Consider the following 25,486-nt stretch of genomic DNA (forward strand, 5'->3'; position numbering starts at 1 on the left):
TAAATGTCTTCCAAAGAAAATGTAAGACACATGAAATCCAACAGCATGACAGAAAAGTATGAAGAGTATTCAGAAAATTATTTATATCTTGAAGAAAAATCAAGATGCTGGACCCCATGTGTGCAGACTCTGGGATATCATTTAAAAATATAAAAAGTATATATGGTGCTAAAATGTAGGAAACATCAAGACATGATGAAATAAACATGTTTTTTAAAATCTGTGGGTGCAGTTCTACTTTAATAATAAAAGCTACAGTGTTGTTATTGCTAGCATTTTCTGTTGCAAGGAAGGAACCCAATTCTTTCCTGCAGTTGCTCACTGTTCAGCTTCATCTGAGCTGAAAGCAGCACACCATTGGAATTCAAGAATTAAATCTCGATACCCATTTAACAATAAACATGTAACTAGTCGACACAAGTGGATGTTGACTACTTATACAAATGGAACAAAAGGTTTCTCACTGCCACTATTACTGATCACGGTGGCAGTGTTTCCCAGGGTTAGGGTTATGGACAAAGTAAGATGAGAAATGACAGCTCAGATCAGGATGCAGCACAATGGAACCAGTGTTTACATTGAGATGGCTAGCTGAAAATAAGCCAGATATGAAGAAAGACTCTAACTGGGGATTCCATGACTTGCAGAAAGCATTTGACAAGGTCTTAAGCAAGCTGATTTTAGCAGTCCTCTGATGGACTGAAGCCTCAGAAACATTGATAGTATTAGTGCAGCCTATGTAAAAGGACTCAATGACACAAGTACAAGCTGTGTTCAGACTCACAGGCGGGATCCAAGTGGGAGTGGGTGTGCCTCAGGGTTCAGCTTTGAACCCACTGCTGTTTGTACTGGTGATGGACTAAATTAGCAGGTAGGCTGGAGAGGACAAACCAGCAAAGCTACTGCATGCAGCTGATGTGGCACTACAAGCAGACTCTGAACACAAACGTCAGAAAATGATAGGCCCGTGGAATGCAAAAAAGAACGTGCGTGGGATAAACTGAATATGGGCAAGACAGATGTCAGGGCAGCAAATGGGAGAAATCAGGAGAAGCTGAATTTGAGAAAAGAAGAGAAAATGGTGGAACAGGTTCACAGCTTCAAGATTATGGAGGGGTGGGTGAGGAGAAAGCAAGTCTGAATGAGGAAGTCAAAGTTAGAAGGGGCTGCAGACATCTGGCACATAGTGCCCAGGGTAATGTATATCTGAATAATAACGAACAACAGCACACAGAACTTGGCAGCCCAAGACAGTGGGCTATGTACACTCTGGTTTACAAAGTCCATTGAACATGTGGGAGGAACAGACAAATGTACGTTTTGTAAAACTGAATTGAAAGCAGTCACACACCTTGTTGCTGGTTGTGACATACTAATGGCAGAATGACTGTATACTGAAAGGCATAATAATGTGTCAAGCCTGTTGCACTGGGGATTGTGCAAACATTATGGTATTGAAGTGGCTGAAAAACACTGGAAACATGAGCCACAAAGCATCATAGAAAATGATGAAGTTTATATCACATGGGATCCCTCATTACCAACAGTTCAAAAGATAGATGCTAGAAAACCGGATATAGTGGTTCAAGAAAAGAAGACAAGAGTAGCATTGATAGTTGAAATTGCCACACCCAGTGTCTACAGTGTCTTGCGTACAGAGAGACACAAAGTCATAAAATATCAGGATCTGCAGGCAGAAACAAGAGCAATGTGGAAGAAAGATGCCCAGACAGTTCCAATAGCAGTAGGAGCAACAAGTCATATAAAAAAGAATTTACAATTGTATTTAGATATGTCACTAATACATGTAACTCCATACAAATTACAGAAGGAGTCATTACTGGGCACATTGTGGGTGTTGTGAAGAGTACTTTTGGCTGATATCAATCAAAGAGTGAAACAATACTAATTTCATGAAGTTTAATCATACTTTGACTTAGGAATGGGGTCTAGTCCTGTCATGGTATTAGAAACCCAAGAGATTTGGAGAAATTAAAAAAGGTAACTAAAGAAAGACAAAATAATGGAAATAACACAAAGACGTCTACCACACTGAAATTTATTGATGCACACTAAACCAGACTAAGTGCTTTCAGCCCACTAAACTGATTTAATGTGCATCAATAAACTCCAGTGTGGGAGACGTCTTTGTGTTATTTCCATTTTTCATCTGTTTATAATAGAAGAGTACCAAAGAAGCTGAAAAGTAAGGTGTATGAAATAGCAGCACAGACAGAACTACTGTATTGTGTAGAAACCTGTGTAGTTAAGGTCGGGCAATTGAGGAAGCTAGAGGTGATGGAGATGAAGTGCCTGAGATTGTTGTAGGATTCATATTGCAGACAGGGAAAGAAATGAAGACATCAGAGTAAAGTCTAGAATAGCTACAATTGCACAGAAGATCAAAGAGAACAGATTACAGTGGTTCAAGCACATGTGCAGAGGAGAAGAAGAAGACAATCTGGCAAACAAGATTCACACACACACACACACACACACACACACACACACATTATATATATATATATATATATATATATATATATATATATATATATATATATATATTGTGTGTGTGTGTATTATATATTTTTGATGTTATCACCTACTTCTTTTACATGTTTTCTCACTGCAAACATTGAGTCAGTTGTTGTGCACCCTCATCGGAATCAAAGCTGTTAATCTCCCGTATTACTGCCTACTACTCTGTATATTAATTTATCAGTCATACTCTCTAGCAGTTGCATGCAGTCCGGCAGGATTTTGATACTTTTCTACTGCACACAGTGTGAATATCTCCTTTGTTCTTATTAAAAAACAAAAAGGGACCAAAACTAACAGAGATGAAGGTAAAACAAAAAACTTTAATGCACACAAAAGAGAGTAAGCGCTTTCACGGTGTGCTCTCACTGCTTCATCAGACTGTTCTCAACTAGTAACAAAAGCACTTAAATAGCATAAGTTAATCAGTCAATTAAGGCAGTAATCATAGCAACAATTATCTGAAAGAAAAATGTCACAACTGGAAAACAGGCAAATAAAACACATGGAAAACCTAAAAAATATATAAAAAACAGTCCTATACTTAGTGTTTGAGAGGTCTAGCTTTTAAAAAAAGGGCTTAAGAGACACAACTTCATTAAGACCCGGTGTCTTATCAGCATTAAGAGACAGAATTACCACCTCCAGAGTACAGAATGGGAACCTAACAGGCCAACGGAAATGGAGGTAAACAACTTGGTTTTTAATATTTCTTCTGTACAACTTACTGCCGCACAATTAGCATTGCTGAACAAAGGTCTATCATTCATCCCTGCCAGAGAAGCTGAGCTAACTAGTGTCTTAACTGATCATAGATATTTTGGTAGGACTCTTACACTGAAAGCTATGCTACCTGACACTGTTAATATTGACACTGCTTCCTTTAGAAATCCCAGCACTTTTATTCCACCATCCAATGCCAAGATAGAGACCTTTATTCAGACTTGTGAGAAACAAATAAGAAGAGATTTTGAATCCAATAGAAAAAGGAGATACTTTAATCTTAATAATGATGAATATGCAGCCCTCAATGAACTCAAACATTTGAGATCCTTAGAGATTAGACCAGCAGATAAGGGTGGTGGAATTGTTGTGCTAGACAATCACTTATATCAAACACAAATGCATAAATTGTTGTATGATGACACCACTTATGTTTGTATTTCTAAAACTGCTGTTTATGGTATGATCGAGAAGGTTTCCTTCTTTACTTTTGATCTACTTATGACAGGTATAAGTTGTTTAAATATTTTGAAGTACAGCAACCACTCATACCGATTGTTTATGGTTTACCCAAAGTACATACAAATCTAACATTGCCACCCATGCGCCCAATAGTGTCTGGGAAAGGTTGGGTAACCGAGCCACTTTCTATCTATATTGAAAAGAATTTACATTCTCTGCCAAGCACTTGTGACACCATCCTAAAAGACACTAGGACCTTTCTACAAAGATTATATATGGCTACTTCTGACTTGAGTGCTGACTATCTTTTAGAGACAATGGATATAGTGTCATTCTTTACTGTGCTCCCCAATATTTGGGGCATAGAAAATGTCAGGAAATTTATGCATGTCAATCACTGTTTTATTGAGAACAAGATCAATTTAATTTGTGCTTTTCTAGAATTGTGGTTTTAGAAAATAATGTCTTTCTGTTTGAAGATCAATTTTATGCAGAAAAGGTTGGTGTGGTGATGGGCACATCCTGTGCCAATAGCTACGCCAACCTTGTATCGGTACAATGGGAGAAAGATGTTTTACTTCAAGCTGAGGGCTTCTCTGAACACATTTTATGGTATGTAAGATTTGTGGATGATATTTTTTTATTGTAGAAAAGGTCGTTTGAGAGTCTCATTCAGTTTATAGAGTTTTTACATCAGTCTACAGATTTTATAAGATTTACTTTTAAATATTCCTTTGATGAAATTGAATTCCTTAATGTTAAGGTGAACAAAACTGATTTGACTAGCCTATTAACTAGTATTTATAGGAAACCCACAAGAAAGAATAATCTGCTCCATAGAGATAGCCTGCACCCTAGGCATGTTACCCGGAATGTTGTTAAGGGGCAAGTGTACAGGGTCATGAGACTCTACAATAACGACAAACAGCTTGCCGAGGTCTTGGAGACCTTGAAAATGGATTTTATAGATAGAGGCTATAAGGAAAAGGATACTGACAGCTGTATTACTGATGCGTTTAAGGAGAGAGGGGGCAAATGTAGGCCATATTAAGTTGTTGCACCTAACACTGAAGCCATAACTACAGAACAAAGGGCAGGATTGATTAGGTTTCCCCTCACATACTCTTCTGATGTTACTAATACATGTGACATTGTTAAAAGGAACTGGGGCATTTTGGATACTGTAGATGAGTTAAGAAATGCCATAGACACTGCTCCACACTTTTCTTTTAAAAACAAATCTTTGAAAAGGCATTTGTCCATTAATACTTCTACTTTTAACAAGGTTTTACAGTCAGAGAGGCATGGCACTTTTAAATGCAGAAAGTGCACAGCCTGCAAATTTATACACTCTAATCCTATTTACATACACCGTAACATGCACTTTAAAATAGATACAAACTTTTATGCTGATTGCGGAACTAAGAACATTGCTTATTTTAGTTACTGCACTGTTTGTCATGCTTTTTATGTAGGCATGAGGTAATAGACTGAGGAATATCAGAGAGACATTAGAAGCAGGAAATACACTAATGCTCTTGCTAAGCATATTATGTGCCTGGGACAGGAACATAATTTTAAATTTCTTGTGCTAGAGATTATTCCTGATAGTCTAAGTGGGGGAAACCTTAGGAATCGCATAGAAGCTGCAGAGCAAAAATGGATTCTGTCTCTTAATGCTGATAAGACACAAGATCTTAATGAAGTTGTCTCTCTTAAGCCTTTTTTAAAAGTTAGACCTCTCAAACACTAATTATAGGACTGTTTTATATATATTTTTAGGTTTTCCATATGTTTTATTTGCCTATTTTCCAGTTATGACATTTTTCTTTCAGATAATTGTTGCTATGATTACTGCCTTAATTGACTGATTAATTTATGCTATTTAGATGCTTTTGTTACTAGTTGAGAACAGTCTGATGAGGCGGTGAGAGCACACTGTGAAAGTGCTAACTCTCTTTTGTGTGCATTAAAGTTTTTTTGTTTTACCTTCAGCTGTGTTAGTTTTGGATCCTTTTTGTTTTTTAGTAATTTCTTGTTATTGTACCGTTCTATTTTTATTCTCAGCATATTTTTTGCATCTCCTTTGTTCTTGCTTACTGGCTCTATAGTCCTTATTCTCCAATCATCAGGGGTTTGTCTTTCTCTGCAAAGGAACCATGTCTCTCCTAATGTACTCACCATCTTGATCATGTCTGCTGTGACTTTATCTGAGCCCAACACTTTTCCTGATTTCATTTGCCTTAGTATACTTCAAACTTTTTCTAGGCTGGGTTTTCCTTCTATGTTTAGTGTAGGCCATGCCTGCCTCACTATATCTTCTGTGGGGTTTTCATCATTCAAACGTTTCTTGAAGTACTCTTTCCACTTACCCATGATATATTTTAGCCTGGTGAGTATTGTTGGTGACATTCCTTATGAATGGTATTTGCAGACCATTTTCTTTATCTTTTTGTAATTGCTTGCAACCTGATAAAGCTTTTTGTGCCATCTGCTGAGTTGAGTTTTAGAAGATGGAAGAGTTTCTCTGATACCACGTTCTTTGCCATTGTGGCTGCACCTTTTGGCTCTTTGTTAGGCAACCAGAATTCCCCCTTAGCTTTGTACTCATTTTCTTGTCTCCTACTTCATTGTATCTATATTGTTTCTTTGGTTAACTTCCTGTACTCATGCATTCCACTACCAGCTTTCCTTGTGCAGCTTATTTCCATACCTGCTTGACTACATTATGTGCCAGAAGTACGTTGTGTGATCAAATGCAATTTCTGCAAATGCAAAAAGAGCCAGTGGTGTTTGCTGAAAGTGCGTTCAATGACAGTGGAGTATGCTTTTTACTCCATTGTTGTGCCACCTTGGAATTGGTATATATATATATATATATATATATATATATATATATATATATATATATGTGTATATATAAGTCCAGGTAGTGTGTGTATGGGGTGTGTCCTCCCACATGGGGGGGGGGTGCAGGGGGGCTTGCCCCTGCAAAAAAATTTGGTGAGCTGATCATAGAAGGTGGCTTTCATGAATGGTTTTCATTTTTTTTCTGTTTGCAAAATTACCCTCGACAAGCCAACATAAATCCTTCTGTGCCATTGTCTTTGCATGCACTGTTTTGAGATGCTGCCAGTCTTCTTCATCTCCCCCAATTTTGTCTAGCTCTTGGGGTGATATATCTTTGGCTATTTCCTTGAACTGCTGTGCTGTGACACCAGTCAGCATCCAAGTCTTCTGTTTAGTCTCTATTGACTTTTAAAGTCTTCTCTGACCACAGTTTGCAGTGGACAGTAGCCATCAGTGGTTTAAGCAAGGTGCTGATCATTTCATTCAGGATGACCTTGCAATATCTTGATTTATCTCCAAAATCCTTTTCTTACTAAGATGAAGTCAACTGAGGTTGCATACTGACCAGTCTTGTATGTAATATTGTTACTACGCCTTTTTGGCAAAAAATATTGTTGGCCTCCATTAAACCATTTACCTGACAGAAGTCTTTCTGTTTCCATAATCATGAGAGCTCAGGCAATCCTTAGATCCTGCTCTGTCTGTCTGTCCAAATATCCATGCTTGCATGAATAGTGTCAGTTACATTATAAATTTCATTATGGTCACTATACCCTTTCTTTGTGCCAGCAGCCCAGATTTGATACAATTTTGTAGAAATGCCCAGTTCTCTGGCATAGATTATTAAGAGTACAACTCTGACTCTGACTCAGATCAGATGAGTAATGCATGAGTTGTAGATCAGATGCTGGCTCCAGGTGGGGGGAATGGAAGAGAACAGTTGTTTCCTTCTTGCACACTTCAAAGGTAGGGAGAGGTGCTTCATAGCTGTCTGTTGCTCAGAGCATGTTGAGGCTTGTTGTTGACCATTGGCCAGGGCACTGTCAGTTTGGAAGCTTAAGACAGTGATGATAATGCTCAGGATAATGGGTTGCTGCACACACATATCAGAGAGAGGACATTAGATAACCTGGAGTGATGTGGCACTAATTTCAACAATTATCAGTAATATGGATGTGACACCAGGAGTCTGAGTGAAATCTAGTGAAAAGCTGAGAAGTTAGCTATCAGAAAATTCTGCTTCATGGAAATAGGTGAATTTTGAACCAATTGGCAGTGAAATGTTAGCATTCAAGCTTTATGCACAACAATCAGGGACATAGGCCCTAAATCAAGGACAGAGTTTAAATATTGCTCCTAAATGCTTATAAATTTAGTACAATATTAGGTTTTTGAAGCATATGAAACTCAAATGTCTGTCATTGTTTAGTACTAGCAATCCTGAATGATTTGCCAGAAAATTGCATATTGTACAAAGAGCAGACCAAAAATATGAGACAAAACCAGTGACATTAAATCAGGGACCATTGTCCTCTACAGTGAAAATTCACATAACAATGGCATAAACTGGGTTTAAAGTAGTTAGTAGTGGGCTAAATGACACACATTCCCTTTATTAGGGACACATAAGCAGCAACTTATGGGGCAGAGACATACAGAGGAAGGGGGAAGGAGAGAAGGGGATAGAAAAAAACATCAAAAAGGTAGGCATGCTATGCAGAAGCAAGCAGTGCATGCCATACCCTACCAAAAAATATCCTTTGATAATATCTAGGTGTTACCTTCTCTTCTCTATGCTGCCCGTATATGAGAAAGAGAGATAGAAAGTATTACTATAGTAGATGAAAAGGTGAAGTACACTTTTATGGATAAGTTGTCTGTTTTCTCTACTGCATGCTAGCAAATGCCATGATTTTAAGCTGTGTTTGAAAAAAGTGATATGGCATATTAGGTCAAATGTCATATGACTTCCACTAGCATTCCCAATCTAAGATTTCCTCATATTGTATAAAGTATATCCCTAGCTCTGAAAACAAATACAGCCTGGAACTGATAAGACATAATTACTATCATTTATATAACAGTACAGCTTAAACTTATACCAAATGAAATACAGAATATTAGATTTTCATATGAGTCATGCTGACACACAGACCATAAAACTATGTGCAGAAAACACTTGTACATGCATGATACTCACTCACGTTAGTGTTGAAATTCTTTAATTGAGAAGAAGGCATTGGAAGATTTATTTGCTAAAGTAAACTCAGCTAAAAATGAAGGAATCATGCATTCACTTTGTAATCGGTATGGTATAAAAGACATGCTTTTATTTTCCTTTATGAAAATGCTAAAGGGATGCAGCAATGCGACCAGTTCAGGGAAACGAAAAAGAAGAGCTGCGGAAGTAACCAGCACATCGACAGATCAACAGCTCACTCTGTCCACTGGACCCATTCAGATTATTGATACTGGTAAGTGCATTTAATCAGATTATTGATACCGGTAAATACATCTAATCAGATTATTGATACCGGTAAATACATCTAATTAGAATATTGACAATGGTAAGTACATCTAATCAGATTATTGATACCGGTAAATACATCTAATTAGAATATTGATACCGGTAAGCACATCTAATCATTCTACATTTCACAGAAATTGATAAAGGTTCATAGATGAAAGAAAATAATATTTATGGATTGTATAGTGTACATTCAACTATGGGTATCTTATGTAAGGTATATTTATAAAAAGTATGATACTAAATGAAAACACGAGGTATTCAGTGATTGCATTACATACCTTTTTCATCTGCAAACTATTTGAACTGTATGTTGATACTTTTCTATATATTTTGTTAGTTTTGGTATACAAAAAACACAAATTGCATTCACATTAAAAATACTATGCACAAAAACGAAAACATATATACTATATGCAAGTGCTATAGGAATCAGAATACACAACATATTTAAGGAACCAGAAATTGACATATATCCTTACATCCATAAGGGAAGATAGATATTTTCCCTTAACCCTCTTTATTCACTCCACTTGACAATATAACTGCCATCTGTCTAGTTTCTTCCTCCACCATGTTTTTAGTTATCAGGTATCTCATGACCTAATTCACCAAATCTCTTAAAACAGTCTCCTATTCATATCCTGTCCCACAAAATAACTTTCTCCATACACTCCATGTGCAATTCTGATGTTTTCTTAAGACTCATAATAATTTTTTCACTCATCCGACTGCTTGCATTTCTACCCTGTCTTTTTTGCTTTAGCTAGAAAGCCCCTCATCAACTCCAAGCATTAAGAATAACCAGCCATCTTCTATTTTTGTTTCATAATACTTTTGAAATACGTTGAGCATCAGTATCCATAATTTCTAAACTTCTCTGCAATACCACCACATAAATAAGTTCCCCACACCCCCTTCTCCATATTTCCAGCATTATGCTTCAGCCCATCTTTCTTCTGGTATCATTTTGTGCATTCTGTAGTATCTGTACTATCTGTGTAATCATTTTTGACTTCCTAAACACTTCAACCCTTCTTGCCACATGTAATGCTTTTTCCCACAATTCCCTTTATTTTGTCAACCTTACTGTCAGTTTAGCCATTCCCTTCTCAGTTTCTTTTTCTTTCTGATAATTGTGTTATCATCTTAAATCCTACTTTTCATAACTGCAAACCAACTTATTTTATCTATACTATTGTCCAGCAACACATTATCTTCCTCTTGACTTGACCTGTGCTCTGAAATGCATTCAGTCTGCTAACTACTGCAATATTCACCAGCCATTTCCCATCACTCAAGTTACACCTAACCTTCACCTCCCATAAATCCACAAAACCCCCTCCCACATCACATGCAGTTTGTGTAATGGCCTCCCCCAGAGATTACTACCTACATGCCTCAAAATAGATAATACTGGAGGTAAAATCATAACTATATTTAATGTGCTTCTTGTAGTTCCAAGACAAGTAATTGTGAATCACAGAACTATGAAGAACAAAACAAAACAAATCAGTTATACCACAGAAGAACAGAGGAGAGGAATGGAATAACTGCTGTTTTCATTTAAAGTCTTTTTTTTTTTTTTTGCAGTGAGCAGTTTAGTATTCTGTGCACTGCAATGTCACAAATGCTAGAAACAAATAAGTACAAAAGTACAAGCCAAAGTGAGAGCAGTTTTAGTTTTACATACCAACTCCACAGATGCCTATTAATGGTAGTTTGAATCATACAAGGTCTCAATGCCTTATATCCCTTTAACTTTTCATATTTTGTCTGTAGCTATTTCTTTAGTAAATGAACTGGACCAGAACAATTTTCACATTACTGGCCACGTCTGCTAATAGGGTACGACAAAACTCCATTCCTCTCCTCTGCAAATCTTGATAATCATTTATCTGGCTGCTCTGAATGTCACGAAAACTGCATGCTCATGAGAACACCCCTAAAGCTGAAATTATGATCAATCCTTTACAAAGCTATTTTTCAATTGTCTCTCAAGTGTGAAACCCATGTTTTACAAAAGGTTAAATATATAGAACGTGACCTTGAAAAGCTCTAGTAGTTACAGAACTGAATTAGTGCTTTAGTTACTTGAACCATCTGCTGCCTAGCAAACAGCTTGTAAAAAAGAATGACATGTTTTTAAAGATAAACAATTTATTCAAAAATATATAAGTACAAGCTCATTGTGGCAGTCCAGCTAAACAAAATGTTACTGATACAAACACATGAGAGAATGGACTGAATTCTCATGTTGCTGCACTTTTCCGCCTCCTTACATTTGAACAAGTCTAAGCATAACATATAGTGAAAAAGTCTCTTTTAACCCTTCGGCCTACTAATGATTTTTTGCCAGCAATCTACAGTACCACTAACAAGTGTTTCTAGTGTTGTAAGTGTTAAAGAACAGAATACACGAGGCAAGAGAACTATTTATCGGATGAGAATATCATAACAAGACTTTAAATGAGACTCGTTCCTCATACAGGGTAATAAAGAGTGATAACTTTTCATTTGGTTTCAAATGACGAAGAACAAAATTTAAAAATATGCCATCAATACCTTTGATATGTGATGCTTTTTCTTTGCAAACTTTGAGGTTTGACTGGAGTCAGATGTCCTCTTTTTTTACCACAAATCTGCAGCAACAGTTATATTCCAGGAAAAGATATATTCAGGAGGAAATTTGGGTGGGCATGAACTCATTTTTACATAGTATGATATGCCTGATCAACCCATGCTTCTTTTCATTTAGTATCAGCCTAATTTATAAGCACTTTAATGGAAGCCACTAGAAAAGTCTTAACTTACTCTTAAAACATGCACATCAAAACATCAAATATTTGAAATTAAGGGAGAAATGAAAGCAGTTCAGGTGTTTTTGTCACTGAATAGTTTTTGAAGACTGCGACATACTGAGATAATGTTTATTAATTCATTCATATGTGTGTTATGTGAACTGATGAATGTCATTCAATAATTGCTCAGAAATTATTTAACCTCATCCTTTAACTCTTCAGAAGTGGTTTAACCTCATCCCATAACTCCTTAGAAGTGGTTTACTTGTATTCTGTGTTTCATTTTCTATAAGCGACTACAGCAGGGCTGCTTTTAATTCAAATGAATTTTGACTCTAAATGTCATTAATCTACATTTCATGTTATAACATCACATTATTTTATTTTAGGTGATGCAACTCCAACTTCTGGCTCATCAGCAATTGGTAAGCAATGGGGTTTCCAAGATTATCTTTTTTCCCAATTTTGGAGCATAATTGTGGCACTCAATGCACTAAATAATAGTTGCATACTAAGTCTGAAACTGTGTTATTTAAAATATATTCAGCTAAAACTATTATAGTTACACAACAGTTATGGTCATCTTTAATCTATTACTTTTCTTCTACTTTACTAAATACAATCGAGGGATAAACAAATAACTTTTAGTTCATATAGGGCAAAGGGTGAGAATAATCATTTAAAGGAGTGTACCTATTCTCTCCCAGTGATATTCCATATGAGAAATCAGCCAGCACAGCAGATGACTATACCCTACGATCTAATATCTCTTCTCACATTACTTTCAAATAACCAGGACTTTGGGAATCCTGATAGTGTTGTGGACATATCATGGCATTATGTTTCTTTCTATTCTACTAACCACCATTAACTGCTACAAACTCAAATAAATTGCTTTTTAAACAGAAAGGGTAATTCAGAATGTACATTATGGATTGAATGAGAATACACTCCAAAGATAATAGCTGGACGCACCGACTATGTAAAAGTCTAATTGTGAACACTGGCATAGTGAAAGGGACAAAATGCTTGGAAGTGAGTATCACAACAATAAGGGATTAAAAAAACATGTCAAGATTTTAGGTCACTATTATGTGATGACATGGAAAAACAAATATAAAATCTAGTCAGTGCAGAATAACATTCATCTTTGCAAGCCATGTGGATTATATGTTAATGTGAACCAAACTAAATGGAGATGACTGGATTTCTTCATAATTATTTGCAACTTTAGAATAACATTATTTTCACTGTTGGTAGATAACTAAATAAGGAATAAAGTTTAAGAAAATAAATGCAGACCAAGGCAAATAATGTTAACAGAAAAGCACATTTCTCTACTGTATGATAGATTATAATGGTATTACTTAAGACAAGTGATCTTCAAAAATCTGTTGTATATTAAGAAAATGAAAGGTGTTTATTAATTTGTAAGAAATTAAGCTCTCAGAAACCAAAATCTCTAAAAACAAAACAAAACTGGGGATAGCCCCACATGAGAGCTTCACACACCACACAAAATATACCAAAATAATAACCTATGTACTTGACATGGAGTTAAAAACAAAATCAAAGACTCTTGTAAAATTTCATAGAACACAACTGCGATCCTTAGAACATGAAGGTTAAAACTGTCGATATTGAGTACTATGATCAGGTGTCTGATCAGAGGCAACTTGTTTGGTTTGTGAGACATAGTCGCCATGAAATGTACCTCACAAGCAAAGCTAATGCATCTTGGCATCCATGTTGAGAACTCATAGTAGATCGTTATGACTGGAGACTACATCTAGTACATGGTGTTTTATCTGCACCATGCACTACCAGTTACAGAAAAATAGAAAGTGTAGGAGTGTAAAGTATTTGATAAAACACTTAACAAGCATTGTCAACAAGACAGCAACATACATCACAACCTCATAACTTCTTTGCTTATGAATTCTGGACAATTGCAAAATATGGGGGGGGGGCACAGGATAAAAATTAGGGACAGTTACTAGTACAAGTTTTGCATCAAAATCCAGTTTCTGAGCAATAAGAAGCAAGAAACTTATGTCTGGTGTTACTGACTGATTATATTCCTTAGTGATTTACCAGAAAATCAAACATTTTACAATGTGCAGAGCAAAACTATAAGACAAAATCTGGGCCATTCTGCATATTCATGGACAATTTAGGGCTACCACAGGCCTAAACAAGTGCAAATGTAACAGAAGGCAAAACTGCTTTTAAAACCTGTTGACTTTGTTCTGCCATACCTTCTGTTTGTAAATCAGGCAGTTTGAAGATGTAAGACTTTATAAGCTGTTTTAGCTTCTGGCACATTTTGTATCAGCCAGTAGTGTTCTCTTTCAGTCTCTAGTGCGAGACCTGATCTTAACAGCATTTAGGCTGCAGTTAACAAGGGTTTTATTAAGCACCCTTAAGTTGTATTAAGTTTAGGTCTCACAGCAGAGACTCCCTTAACAAGGTTAGTATACAACTATAATGCAGAGCATAATTGTGGTACTCCATGCACTGCATTGTAATTATATACTAAGTCTAAGACTGTGGTACATGCGGATATTCCCTTCACATAGAGGTACTCTAGTTTCAGACTATCTGTCAATCTATATGTATCTCTAAATATGAATGTGTGTATTATACATACAGGGTGGGTACACACACACACACACACACACACACACACACACACACACACACACACACACACACACACACACACACACACACACACACACATGGATAGATGTATGTATTTCCATGTATAACTTTCAGAGATATGAGGGTGCAATCACCATATTTGGAGTTTGGAGTGCGGGGGACAAGTCAACAAATTTTTTTACTAGCATTGCACTGATTTTCAACATGTACTGTATTTCAATTCAATCACACTTTATATTTTATTTTTACAGATGTTGCAATTGTAGTTATAGCACTTCCAATTAGAGGCCAAAAAGTTCCTTTCTCATTCAGTCACATGCAGCATTTTGTCTTTCATCATGTTTCTTTCTTTCAGATGAAAATTTTTTCAGTCATTTTGTATGTCTTTCACTGACAGTACTATCCATTCAAATGCTATTATCTGTGTCAGATTCATAACTAAAAGCACTGTATCCCAAATGTTGTATTTTAACTGCTGAAATTTGGTGAACTTAATTATAAAAAGCTAGTTTCCAATGTTTTGTTCAATAATTAAAATGAAGGCTACTATCAGGTTTTGAGGTTCTAGACAATACGGTCCATGCATATTATTTTGCAGTATATATAAAAAGAGAGCATTAGTATTAACATGGCTTGGTGGTGGATGTCAGTTTCAATAAAAAAATAACATCTCTCTCTCTCTTTCTCTATCTATCTAGCTATCTATCTATGTATCTATCTTTCTATCCGTCTATCCATCTGTTTCTCTTTCTATCTATCTATATACAACACACACACACACACACACACACACACACACACACACACACACACACACACACACACACACACACACACACAAAATCAGTTACAGATATCTAGGACACGTTACTTCCTGAAATGCTGCACGATGACATCACCAGAGGGATGGGATGATAGTGCCAAGATGTTGGGTAGTCTTCCTCCATATACTTCTTTTAGCTAATAACACAAAGAATGGTTTCTGTAAAGGCACATCAAAACTTCCGAACTAGCTTTGGTTACATGATTCATAAGTGGATATTATGTTATATTGATATCAAACTTATGCTCTGTCTCTCCATCACTTTCTTAATATGCCAACCACAATTCTAACAATTGCTCGTTGGAAGTCGAGAATAAGAAGGTTTAATATATTTGCAGGACCTTGCATTATGATCCTTGTACTATTATTATTTTAATACACTGAATAGACTAGTTTATTTTTTAAATTAGTATTCTTTTGTGCGCATTTAAAACAGTAAATTAATACAAGCGTAGATCATTAACATGATGATAAAAACTGTACATATCTGCAAAGCTTAAGTGCAGTTTAGTTTTTTCTTCAATCTGTTAGCAAAGTTTTAAAGATATGTCTGTTATTTCACCATTTCAGATTACAAAGAAGAAGCTAAGAAGGTGTACAACACTTTGACAGGACTCATTGTGGGATTCGTCATTGCAGCTGTCCTCCTTGTTGCTGTTATTGTTGGTTTTGCACTCTTGTGCAAAAAATACATGTCAGTAAAATCAATGTCTGGAAAACGATTTTAACAAACATGTAATAGATAATGACTATTCCTTATAAGATGTTACATTATGTTTTTCAGCATTTGTTATACAGCATGTGACATCTGAGTTTTCTCTTTAATTACATTCAGAACATTTGTAATATGTTATAGGTCTGTATTGCTCTGTAGTGATTTAAATGTAAACAAAGTACAGTAATATACACCGAGATAAAGTTATTTTATATATATATATATATATATATATATAGATAGATATATATAAAATAGAACAAATGACGGTACATTTATCCCATCAACAATGTATTTATAGACAAGCAAATTATATATATGATTTTTTGAACAAATTTTTCTTTGGCAAAATAGTTCAAATTTGTGTTTTTTATTATAGCATAAAAGCTAAAAGCACTGAAAATGCTGTATTATAGTGGTCAGTAGTATTCATATCAGCTGTAACTGATGTTACTAGTTCCCAGGATGTTCAGTCCTTAGTGGATGCATCGTGATGTTAGAAACCTAACACTTCACATGCTTTATAAAGAAATTACATTAATATTGTCAATGTTTGAAGGACACTTTGCAAAATGAAAACTAGATAATCCTGTTGCCAGAAGAATTTCAAAATGGAAATGTGTACAGAAGACAAATTCCTGAAAACAATCATTTTGTTTTCTCATTTGGTAGCTCTAATGACACCATTTCAGCTTTGAATCTGATGATATGATTTACAGCTTTGAAATTAATTTGAGTTTTGTTTTCTTTTTTTTTTTTTGGCATTTCCCTGACCTTAGCATAATCCTGGAATGTGAACACCTGTGCTGAGTGAGTTGTTTATTGAGGAACATCCTGCCCATTGAATTATTATCTGTATTTCCTGCTTTTTTTAATGCACATGCAGTTTGACATGCATTTGTGTGTTTCAGTCAATCTGATTTACAAATAGTGACAGGGAGTCTTTTAATGCAAAAAAAAAGAAAAGTATGTAAAATAAGGAATTTTTACACACGGATGTACTTGCACATGGCTATCTAAACTTCACTCACTCTTAAATATGATCCTGTTGCAATTATTTCTGGTGTTGCTGCTGCACAGATACATATGGAAGCCCTTTATATTCAAGAAAATGTTTCAAGTAATTTTAACCCTATAATCATATATCTTCCTGTAAATAAAAAAATGCCTTTACAGGTTTGTTGATTGTAATTACAAATGTGTGTGCTTTGTTGATTTATACTTCAATATTAACAATAACAAAATATGTGTCACAAATATAACTTAAACATTAAGGTCTGGAATTTCATAAAATAAACACAATTTTATTGTAAAGTCAAAAAAAGTGAATGGTAGATAATCTCATACAACAATGTACATCAAAAAATATATTTTTCTCTAATGACAACTAAAGGAAAAGACTCAGGCATAGGTGCTTCAAGTAGCTCAATTTTCCTTGGAGTCCTTTGTGGGAAGGTATCTAGGTTTCCTCGGGTATAATTCCACAGGGAGCACACTTTCCAGGCAATCCATCCCCATCTGTGAGAGGGTAGCTTCATTATAGGTTCATAGTTAATAGGTATGTACTAGGCTAATGGCCCTGGAGCCTTTACAAACCTAGCCCATAGGATTACCCTTGGATCGTGCCACCAGACCTTAGTTCCCAGTGCCTCTGTCGAGTAGAGCCACTGGAGTGATCCCCGGGGTGAATTTTCTATTTCCCATCCACTCATCAAGATTTCTCTTGAAGAGGGCCAGTGAGGCGCTCCGCTTGACATGTATGGGAAGTCTATTCCATAGCATGGGCAGTCTCTGGGTTATGAACCTGTCCCTCCAGCTTGTTCTGTTGATTGTGGCAAGGAGGTTGAGGTCTTTGGAGCATGTGGTGTGGAAGGATTGGGATTTCTTTAGATGTAGCATTTCTAACAGAGCTGGGTCAGACATGGCTTTGTAAGTCAAGCAGAGATTGCCTCTAAGTATACGATATGAGAGAGATAATAGTTGGAGTTTTTTGAGTCTGTCCATATAGGACAAGTGTTTAAGGCCTAGGATCCTTATAATTTGCTACAGCTACAGCCATCTTTCTCATACATCACTTTTCTCTTCGACATGTGCAGATCATTACCACTAGTGGGAATGTAGCATTTCCTTAGTGTGCAGAACTGAATCCTACCTGAATGTCTGTAAAAATGCTGTCTCGCTGGTACCATTCTACTAAGAGGGGATCCAGACATAACTAGCCCCCATCCCTCCATGGATAGATAATGACCTTGGCCACTTCATGTTATAGTCCTGGCCATACATTCAGTGCTTGAGACGCTAAGTACATCTATATCTACTGAGTGTGCAAATGGAAATCCAGCATATGTAGCAATAAAATGCCTGCACAAAAAGTATTCTGGGACTGATGCAGTAATTTCTAATTTAATGGTATAGATTCAATTGTGAAACATAGCAGCTTACCTAAGCATAACTCAAAAAAAGTCAGAATCCAGCATAGTTTTCCTTTATTATGACAGATCTTGGCTATCTTGGTACTGCAGACTTCACAGGAGTTACAGAGTAAGAGTTACATTGGCCTTTTTTAAATCACTTAATTAATACTTAATACTTACTAGCATATTTAATTAATTAATGTTGTTGTTGTTTGTCTTTTCGGCATTTCCCGGTTAGGGGTCGCCACAGCAGAACTCCGGTCTGCTAATGACTGGCAGTAGATTTTTTATGGTGCCGAGTTGCCAGCCTGACGCCCAACCTTCAGCGAATGCACACCCATTCACACATGTCTTTTGGAGGCCACTCAACCATGGGGAGGGCATGCAGACTCCACACAGAAGGCACTCCAGCTGTGAATCGAACAGGAATACATTTAATTAATACTTAATACTTAATACGGAATTAATACTTACTAGCACATTTAATTGGTTTTTAGTAAAGCATCATCATAACTGTATTTAATTAAAAACAATTTAAGATCATAAAAGAAGTAGTGTTCACTTGTGACTATCACTAACTACAAATTCATGGGAAATCTTAGAGAAAAAGTGCTTCTGTTAGGCATTGATGATATAATGGTGAAAAATGCTGGCTTCAGGCAGTTGGTTTAGGTTTGAGTCCCAGCATGAGTTTAGTATATTTAGGCAGCACGATCTGTACTAGGGATATATGAAAGCTCATTTGAGGTGTAAGTGTTTATTAAAATTGAAAGCTTCCCTTTCTTCTCAAAACCCATTAGTTAGGTATGACAGATGCACCCTTAAAGTGCAAATCACCTGCAGTGCTTCAGCTTATACTGAGGTTGTTAATAGAACACTGCCTGAGCCTCCCATACTAAGGAGAATGAAATCTTATCCATTATTTCATGCAGCAACAGTTCTACCTTTGCTTCTCATATTCACAGCCATTAATGCACATACCTCTCAACCTCTTAGAGCAAGAAATCTGGACAAAGCCATAAGTAAAAGGGGGACAGAGCCCCAAAAATAGGGACAAATTTTAAATGTTGCTCCTACAAACTTAGAATGTTGATAGAATAACAGGTCTTGCATTAGCATGTATTTTCTGAAGGTTATTAAGTCTGGATCTGAAATGTCTGTCATTATTTTCTAACTTCAGTCTTTAATGGTTTGCCACCGATTTGCCAGAAAACCACAATTTTATGAAAAATGGACCAAAAATATGAGGAAAAAATCTGGACATTCTGCGAAAATCTGTATAGAGGTATAATACACATAGCGCAAAGAGTTTCAATCGAGCACGACCCAAGCCTTTAAGGCTCACTGAGACTGCATCCCATAATAGTGGTCATGCATCCACATACTATCTTCACCATGTTTGTTACGCATCGGGTGTTGGCTATACCTTTGAAGCCTGGACCTGGTGTGCAGCAAGGGCTCTACATTCCTTATACCCTGACAAATATGACTGTACCCTGGTTGTGACCCATGCAGGGGGTGTATAACTGTGAGTGCTCTAACCCAAGTAGCATGCAGAAGGATGGTATTGATCTTGCTATGCATGTGTCTGAGTCAGGAAATTCACTGAACTTGAGCAGTGTTTACTATCAGCTAGAAAGACAGGAGCAAAGACAAAGTCTTTGGTTTTAATAATTGGATTTGTAGCTGGTATTATTTTACGGTATCCAGAGTGTGTGTGTCCATTTGGGATGAAATGACTGGGAAAACTTCTTACTGTACTAGAGGTGGTCTGTACTGCTCTAACCATGACTTTTAAGTTCTGGCTACAGTCTTTGCTGGACCAGTGCTGCTTTTTGTAGTCCAACTGCTGGGCATTCCAACCTAGTAAAATCTAATTTACAACACATTAAGGTGGATCTACTCATTACAGGAATATTAGCAAAAATGGTCGAGGCCCTCCTGCAACATGAACACACTGCTATATCTGTATTTATATTGAAAAGAATTCAAGGCAGTGAAAATACGCTTTCTATTCCTGGATTTAACTGCACTAAATATGGACTATCTGAACCTCTATTTAATTTATTTCATCCAAACTTCATAAGTGGTTGCATTCCTGAAGCCTGAAAAACAGCCATTGCAATACCATTACACAAGGATGGTCAAACCTATTAGTCTCATATGTAAAGCTATGGAATGGATTATCTGTGATGTCATTAATCTGGCAATTCAAAATCTCTCTAACCTGGACCCTCATCACTTTGGTTTTGTCAAAGGCAGGTCAAACCTCCTTAACTTAATAAATTTATTAAAAATGTCATCAAAACAGTGGTTAGCAGTTATTTTGACTTAAACAAGACTTTTGCCCCTATTATCCATAGAGATATTCTCAACAGACTTGTAAATATGAATATAATTTCACATGTTGTATGTTTGACAGCTATCAGCTTGTTGCACACTACAAATGTTATTCTAATTGCAAGTGCTAGCTCTGTAAGTAAACAAAAGTTAACAATGGTGCAGCACAAAGCTCAGTGTTGATCCCTTTCTTATTTGGCATCTGCTTCTCAGACCTAAGCTATCACTCTTATCTATGGTTATCTAAGTTTGTAGAGGACTGCAAGCTGGTTGTTGTTATTCATTCCGGCACTGACTCACAATTTCTCCAATAAGGGTTAGACTATGTTAACAAGGACAAGGACAATTGTCTTAAACTAAAAGGGAAAAAATGTAGCCCAATTCATTTTATAGATAAAAGTTTTCCACTTCATACCATATATATGTCATAGGTCTATTTCATATAACCAGCTTCTAAAATACTTCATCTGCGGAGTATCAATTGCAGAACATTAAAACTACAAAAGATTGAAAAATGCTGTTAGCTGCTTTCTGAGATTGCAGTATAATGGGAGGGGGGCTTTACCCTTTCCCAGCTGTAGTATGATCCAGTAGTTGTTATCTAGAGGGTGTGGGGTACATAGGGACTTGCTTCCCTGCATATGCAATGTTGCAGGAGTGTTTGCTTCCTATTAAACCTTTAGCAATTTTGATCTTCTGCAATTGATGTTCTGCAGGTCAGCTACCTCATGGACTGTTAATTAAAAAGATAAATGGTCTCAAAACCTTAAATCATATAGATAGTCTGGTAGGTCTCTCCCCTACTTGTTCGCTTAAGGATTCATCAGTTATAATTTGTGTCTAGCTTTTTGAGCCATGAAAGATCCAGCACTTCTTGATTTCTTATTATTTTATAGAAAGATAGTTCCTCAAATAACTGCTTAAATACATAAATCTTCATCAAAGGATGTATAAGACATGTTGTGACAACTTCATATCCAAACATATCCTACATCTCTGGAATAAACTTCCACTACATGTAAAGCAGAGTAGCACTCATGTTACCTTCCAGGTAAACCTAGAAAATTAGATGGGCAGCCTCAAATTCTCTACCTGTCTATCCCGTGTTACTTACACTGAGGATGCTTTGAATATGGTTTATCGGCTATACTTGCAGTGGTTTGTAGACACATTGTCTAGTACTTTTCCTATAAACATATGAACATATACTGTTAAGTCACTGTAGCTTGCATAAATGGTGATTTGCAAATTTTGCATTTGATGTGCTCTGTCAAAATATGACATGCAATACTATTGTATAATGTTTAATTTTTACTCCAGAAATATGTGCATTTAGAGAACGGTACTAAGAAATTACGAGCTGAGATAACTGAAATACTTACCAAAGGACATCTTAAAGATATGAAAATTAAACACAAAGCTCTGTAAATTTATCTTGGATATGTAGTGAGGACATATACTAATTTCATAGTTTAAGCATTCAAGTTTTTATAAAGGGCATTAAGCTGTTTTGCTGATATTTTTGTTGATATTGCTGCATATATTCTTCTACTAAATCAGTTTTATTTTTATTTTGATTATGTCTGTTTTTGAGCACATGTAATCTTTCATAATTCTTCAGATCCACTTCAATAAAACACCACACACCAAATTGACACTTGACGACCTTTACTAAAGTTCATAAACCATTATAACTTTATTGCATCATTTCAATTTGTTAATCACAAGAACATTCTTGTAACCATTCACCAGGGCAGCATATCCCCACTCACCCTGCCTGAATAAGAGTGTCCTAACCTCCACTGACTTATTCTTATTAATCAAGCAGCATTCTACTGCTCACTTTTACCCTCAAAACTTATATCAACACCCAGCACCAGAGGGGGAACAGAAGAGGGACAAGCCTGTCCCTCTTCTCCGCCTAAGCATCCAACCCTAATGACAAACCAATCCCACATGTCCCAAAAAAGAAGGAGGGTGAGTAGCAAGATCACACCTAAATCTGATCCCTATCACAACTACACACACATAAAACCGTTAAGCCTTACCCTACACTAACTCACTTCCTCCAGACTTTCCCTTATTACAGTAACTCTTCATTTCCCAAACTCGACCTAACACCTCCTTTTCATACCTACCTTAATATCCTTGCTCACCCTCATGCGCTTCCCACCCCCTCTATCCCCCCTTTCTCTCTGCCTACCCCTAAACACTGAAGGTATCCATGGACAAATGGGTTTGTTCCCAAACCTCATTTAGAAAATGTTATATGGTACCTTATAAGATTCTGTACTATCTGCATGTAAACAAGGGAAGAGGAAAAAAATCATATTTTAAAATAATGTTCTATGCCTGTTGGACATAATAAATTATTCATTAAGGTTGATTCATTCCATGTTTTTCATTAAACTGTACATGTGCAATATGTTTATGCTACTAATCAAAATAAAAGATATACATGCATGCAAGCAAAGACTCAAAGAGTATTTCAATTAATTTCTTATTTTAAATTAGTTATTAATAATTAATGGTCCAGATTCTGAAAGAGTTGTTCTCAGTGTAAGTCTGCCCTGATTCTAAAAGACTTGCTCTCAGTGTAAGTGACTTATTTCAGTGTAAGGCCTATCTATAAAGAGGCTTACATGAGAGTCAGATTCCAAAAGACCCACTCTCATAAGTGGTGACTTGCACTGAGAACCAGTCTTTTAGAATTGGGCCCATTGAGTAATATTATTTAAAATCATATAGATTAGTAGAAGAATCTTCATGGACCAGGAGGCTTACGTGACTTTGCTGTAATGGATTCTTTGATGCATTTATATTAAGTAAATTGTCTGTCTGAACTGAAATACTTTTCAGATTTTGTGAGTGTTTTATATTTATAAAATACTGAGTTGCAGAAAGAAAGAAAAAAACATGTAGTGTCTTCTTCTAAATAAGATTTCAAAATGTTGCCATTTTTTTTTTGTTCTGTTATGGTGTCTCGTTGTATAGAATGAATGTTATGTTTACTCTAATCCAGGGTTTGATTTCCTCAGCTTTTATTTGCCCACTGTGTGACTCTGAGCAAGTCCTTTTTTTATAAATTTTACAAGGTGAAGTCAGTGCATGGACTATAATTGCTTTGTCTCTACCCACCCACATGTGTCACTTTCTACCTCCAGGAGAGCAAAACAAGTTAGATTTAGGATGAATTAATGGGCACTCATCCAATCACCAAAATTTGTCTTAAAGGCATGACGTTTAATCCTCTCTTTTATACTTAATGCAAAGTTATTCCAAAGAGCTGAATAATAAATTTGTCCCTCCAGCATGTCTTATATATTTGTTGATAGAGATTTAAATCTTTAGTTCAAGTCTTTGTAGTGACATTTTTTTAGTTTGTGGGTGATCAGGTAGGGTTAAATCTTTACCACCATGGAATGACAGAAATAAATCATCACAATGGCGGTTATAAGAGACAGAGTATACTAGTACAGCTTCAAACAGTGGTCTGCGCAACTGTGAAAATGTGCTAGGCTGTCCAATGGAGTATTGGAGTACATGCCTTGTAACTACATATGAACCTGTAAGGTGTGTGTGTGTGTGTGTGTGTGTGTGTGTGTGTGTGTGTGTGTGTGTGTGTGTGCGTGTGTGCGTGTGTGTGTGTGTGTGTATGAGAGTGTGCACATCAGACACAGATATCCAGACAGAAACAGATGGACATGTCAGATAACAGATATCAAAACATAAATTTGGTTTGTGATACATACATGTAAGCAAAGAATTGCTTATAAACAAAATTCATAGGATCATAAGATCATAGGAAGTTACTAGGCTACTGGCCACAATGCCCTTCTAAGCCTAGGTAATTCATATATGTATATATATATATATATATATATATATATATATATATATATATATATATATATATATATATACAGTTTAGAGACTACCAAAACTGAAACAAAAGCAAAGCATATACAACAGACCGATCTTAAATATTTTTTTTTGAGCTGTTTCAGGGGTGCACTTGTTTCTTATGGAATATTGAAGAAAATTACATAAAACTAAGAGTTCAACCTATGGATAACTCAGCTTTGTCCAATGTTTTCCTTTACTTTAAAAGAGGAAGTATTATCCCACTTTGGCAGTTTAGCTCATAGGTTTAAGACTACAAACTAATAATGAGTTTCATTGTATAGAATAAAAATCCAAACCAAAAGAGGGTGAAATGACACCAGAAGCCAGTGTATAAAACTTTTAATAAATCCAGGACCATAAAACACAAGAATTAAGTGCTTTTGTTGGTATCTTCCGGACTTCTTCAGAATCACTTGCATATCCTAAATACATACTTTGAATACCCGTCCAAAAAAGTCACATGATTCTGTCATCCAATAAAATCGAATTGTCTTCTACATCCAAATTTAAATAAAGTAAACTAAGTATGCAAAAAGAAAAAGAGAAAATTTCCACAGTCAAAAATACTAAACATAGCACAAAAACTGTCAATAAGACCAAAGTAGTCAGCCAGAAAGTAATCAGCATAAGATTAAGATTCAAAGTTTTATACAGTGGCTTCTGGTGTTGTTTTGCCTTCTTTGGATTAGGATTTTTACACTTGCTGTAGCAACTTGTACT

General features: G+C 36.0%; 1 protein-coding gene across 1 annotated transcript in view; it reads left to right on the forward strand.

Moving 5' to 3' along the window:
- LOC122808493 (zona pellucida-like domain-containing protein 1) overlaps window positions 1–16,282 on the forward strand; it is a 155,413-nt gene extending 139,131 nt beyond the window's left edge. The window contains exons 9-11 of the mRNA XM_044079449.1: window positions 8,933–9,050; window positions 12,294–12,329; window positions 15,962–16,282. Of these exons, the coding sequence (XP_043935384.1) occupies window positions 8,933–9,050; window positions 12,294–12,329; window positions 15,962–16,119 (312 nt within the window). The 3' untranslated portion in view covers window positions 16,120–16,282. The remainder of the gene's footprint in view (window positions 1–8,932; window positions 9,051–12,293; window positions 12,330–15,961) is intronic.
- The last annotated feature ends 9,204 nt before the right edge of the window (window positions 16,283–25,486 follow it).

This window comes from Protopterus annectens, chromosome 8.part0 (assembly GCF_019279795.1).
Source record: "Protopterus annectens isolate FY-2018-M chromosome 8.part0, PAN1.0, whole genome shotgun sequence".
Lineage (NCBI taxonomy): Eukaryota > Metazoa > Chordata > Ceratodontiformes > Protopteridae > Protopterus > Protopterus annectens.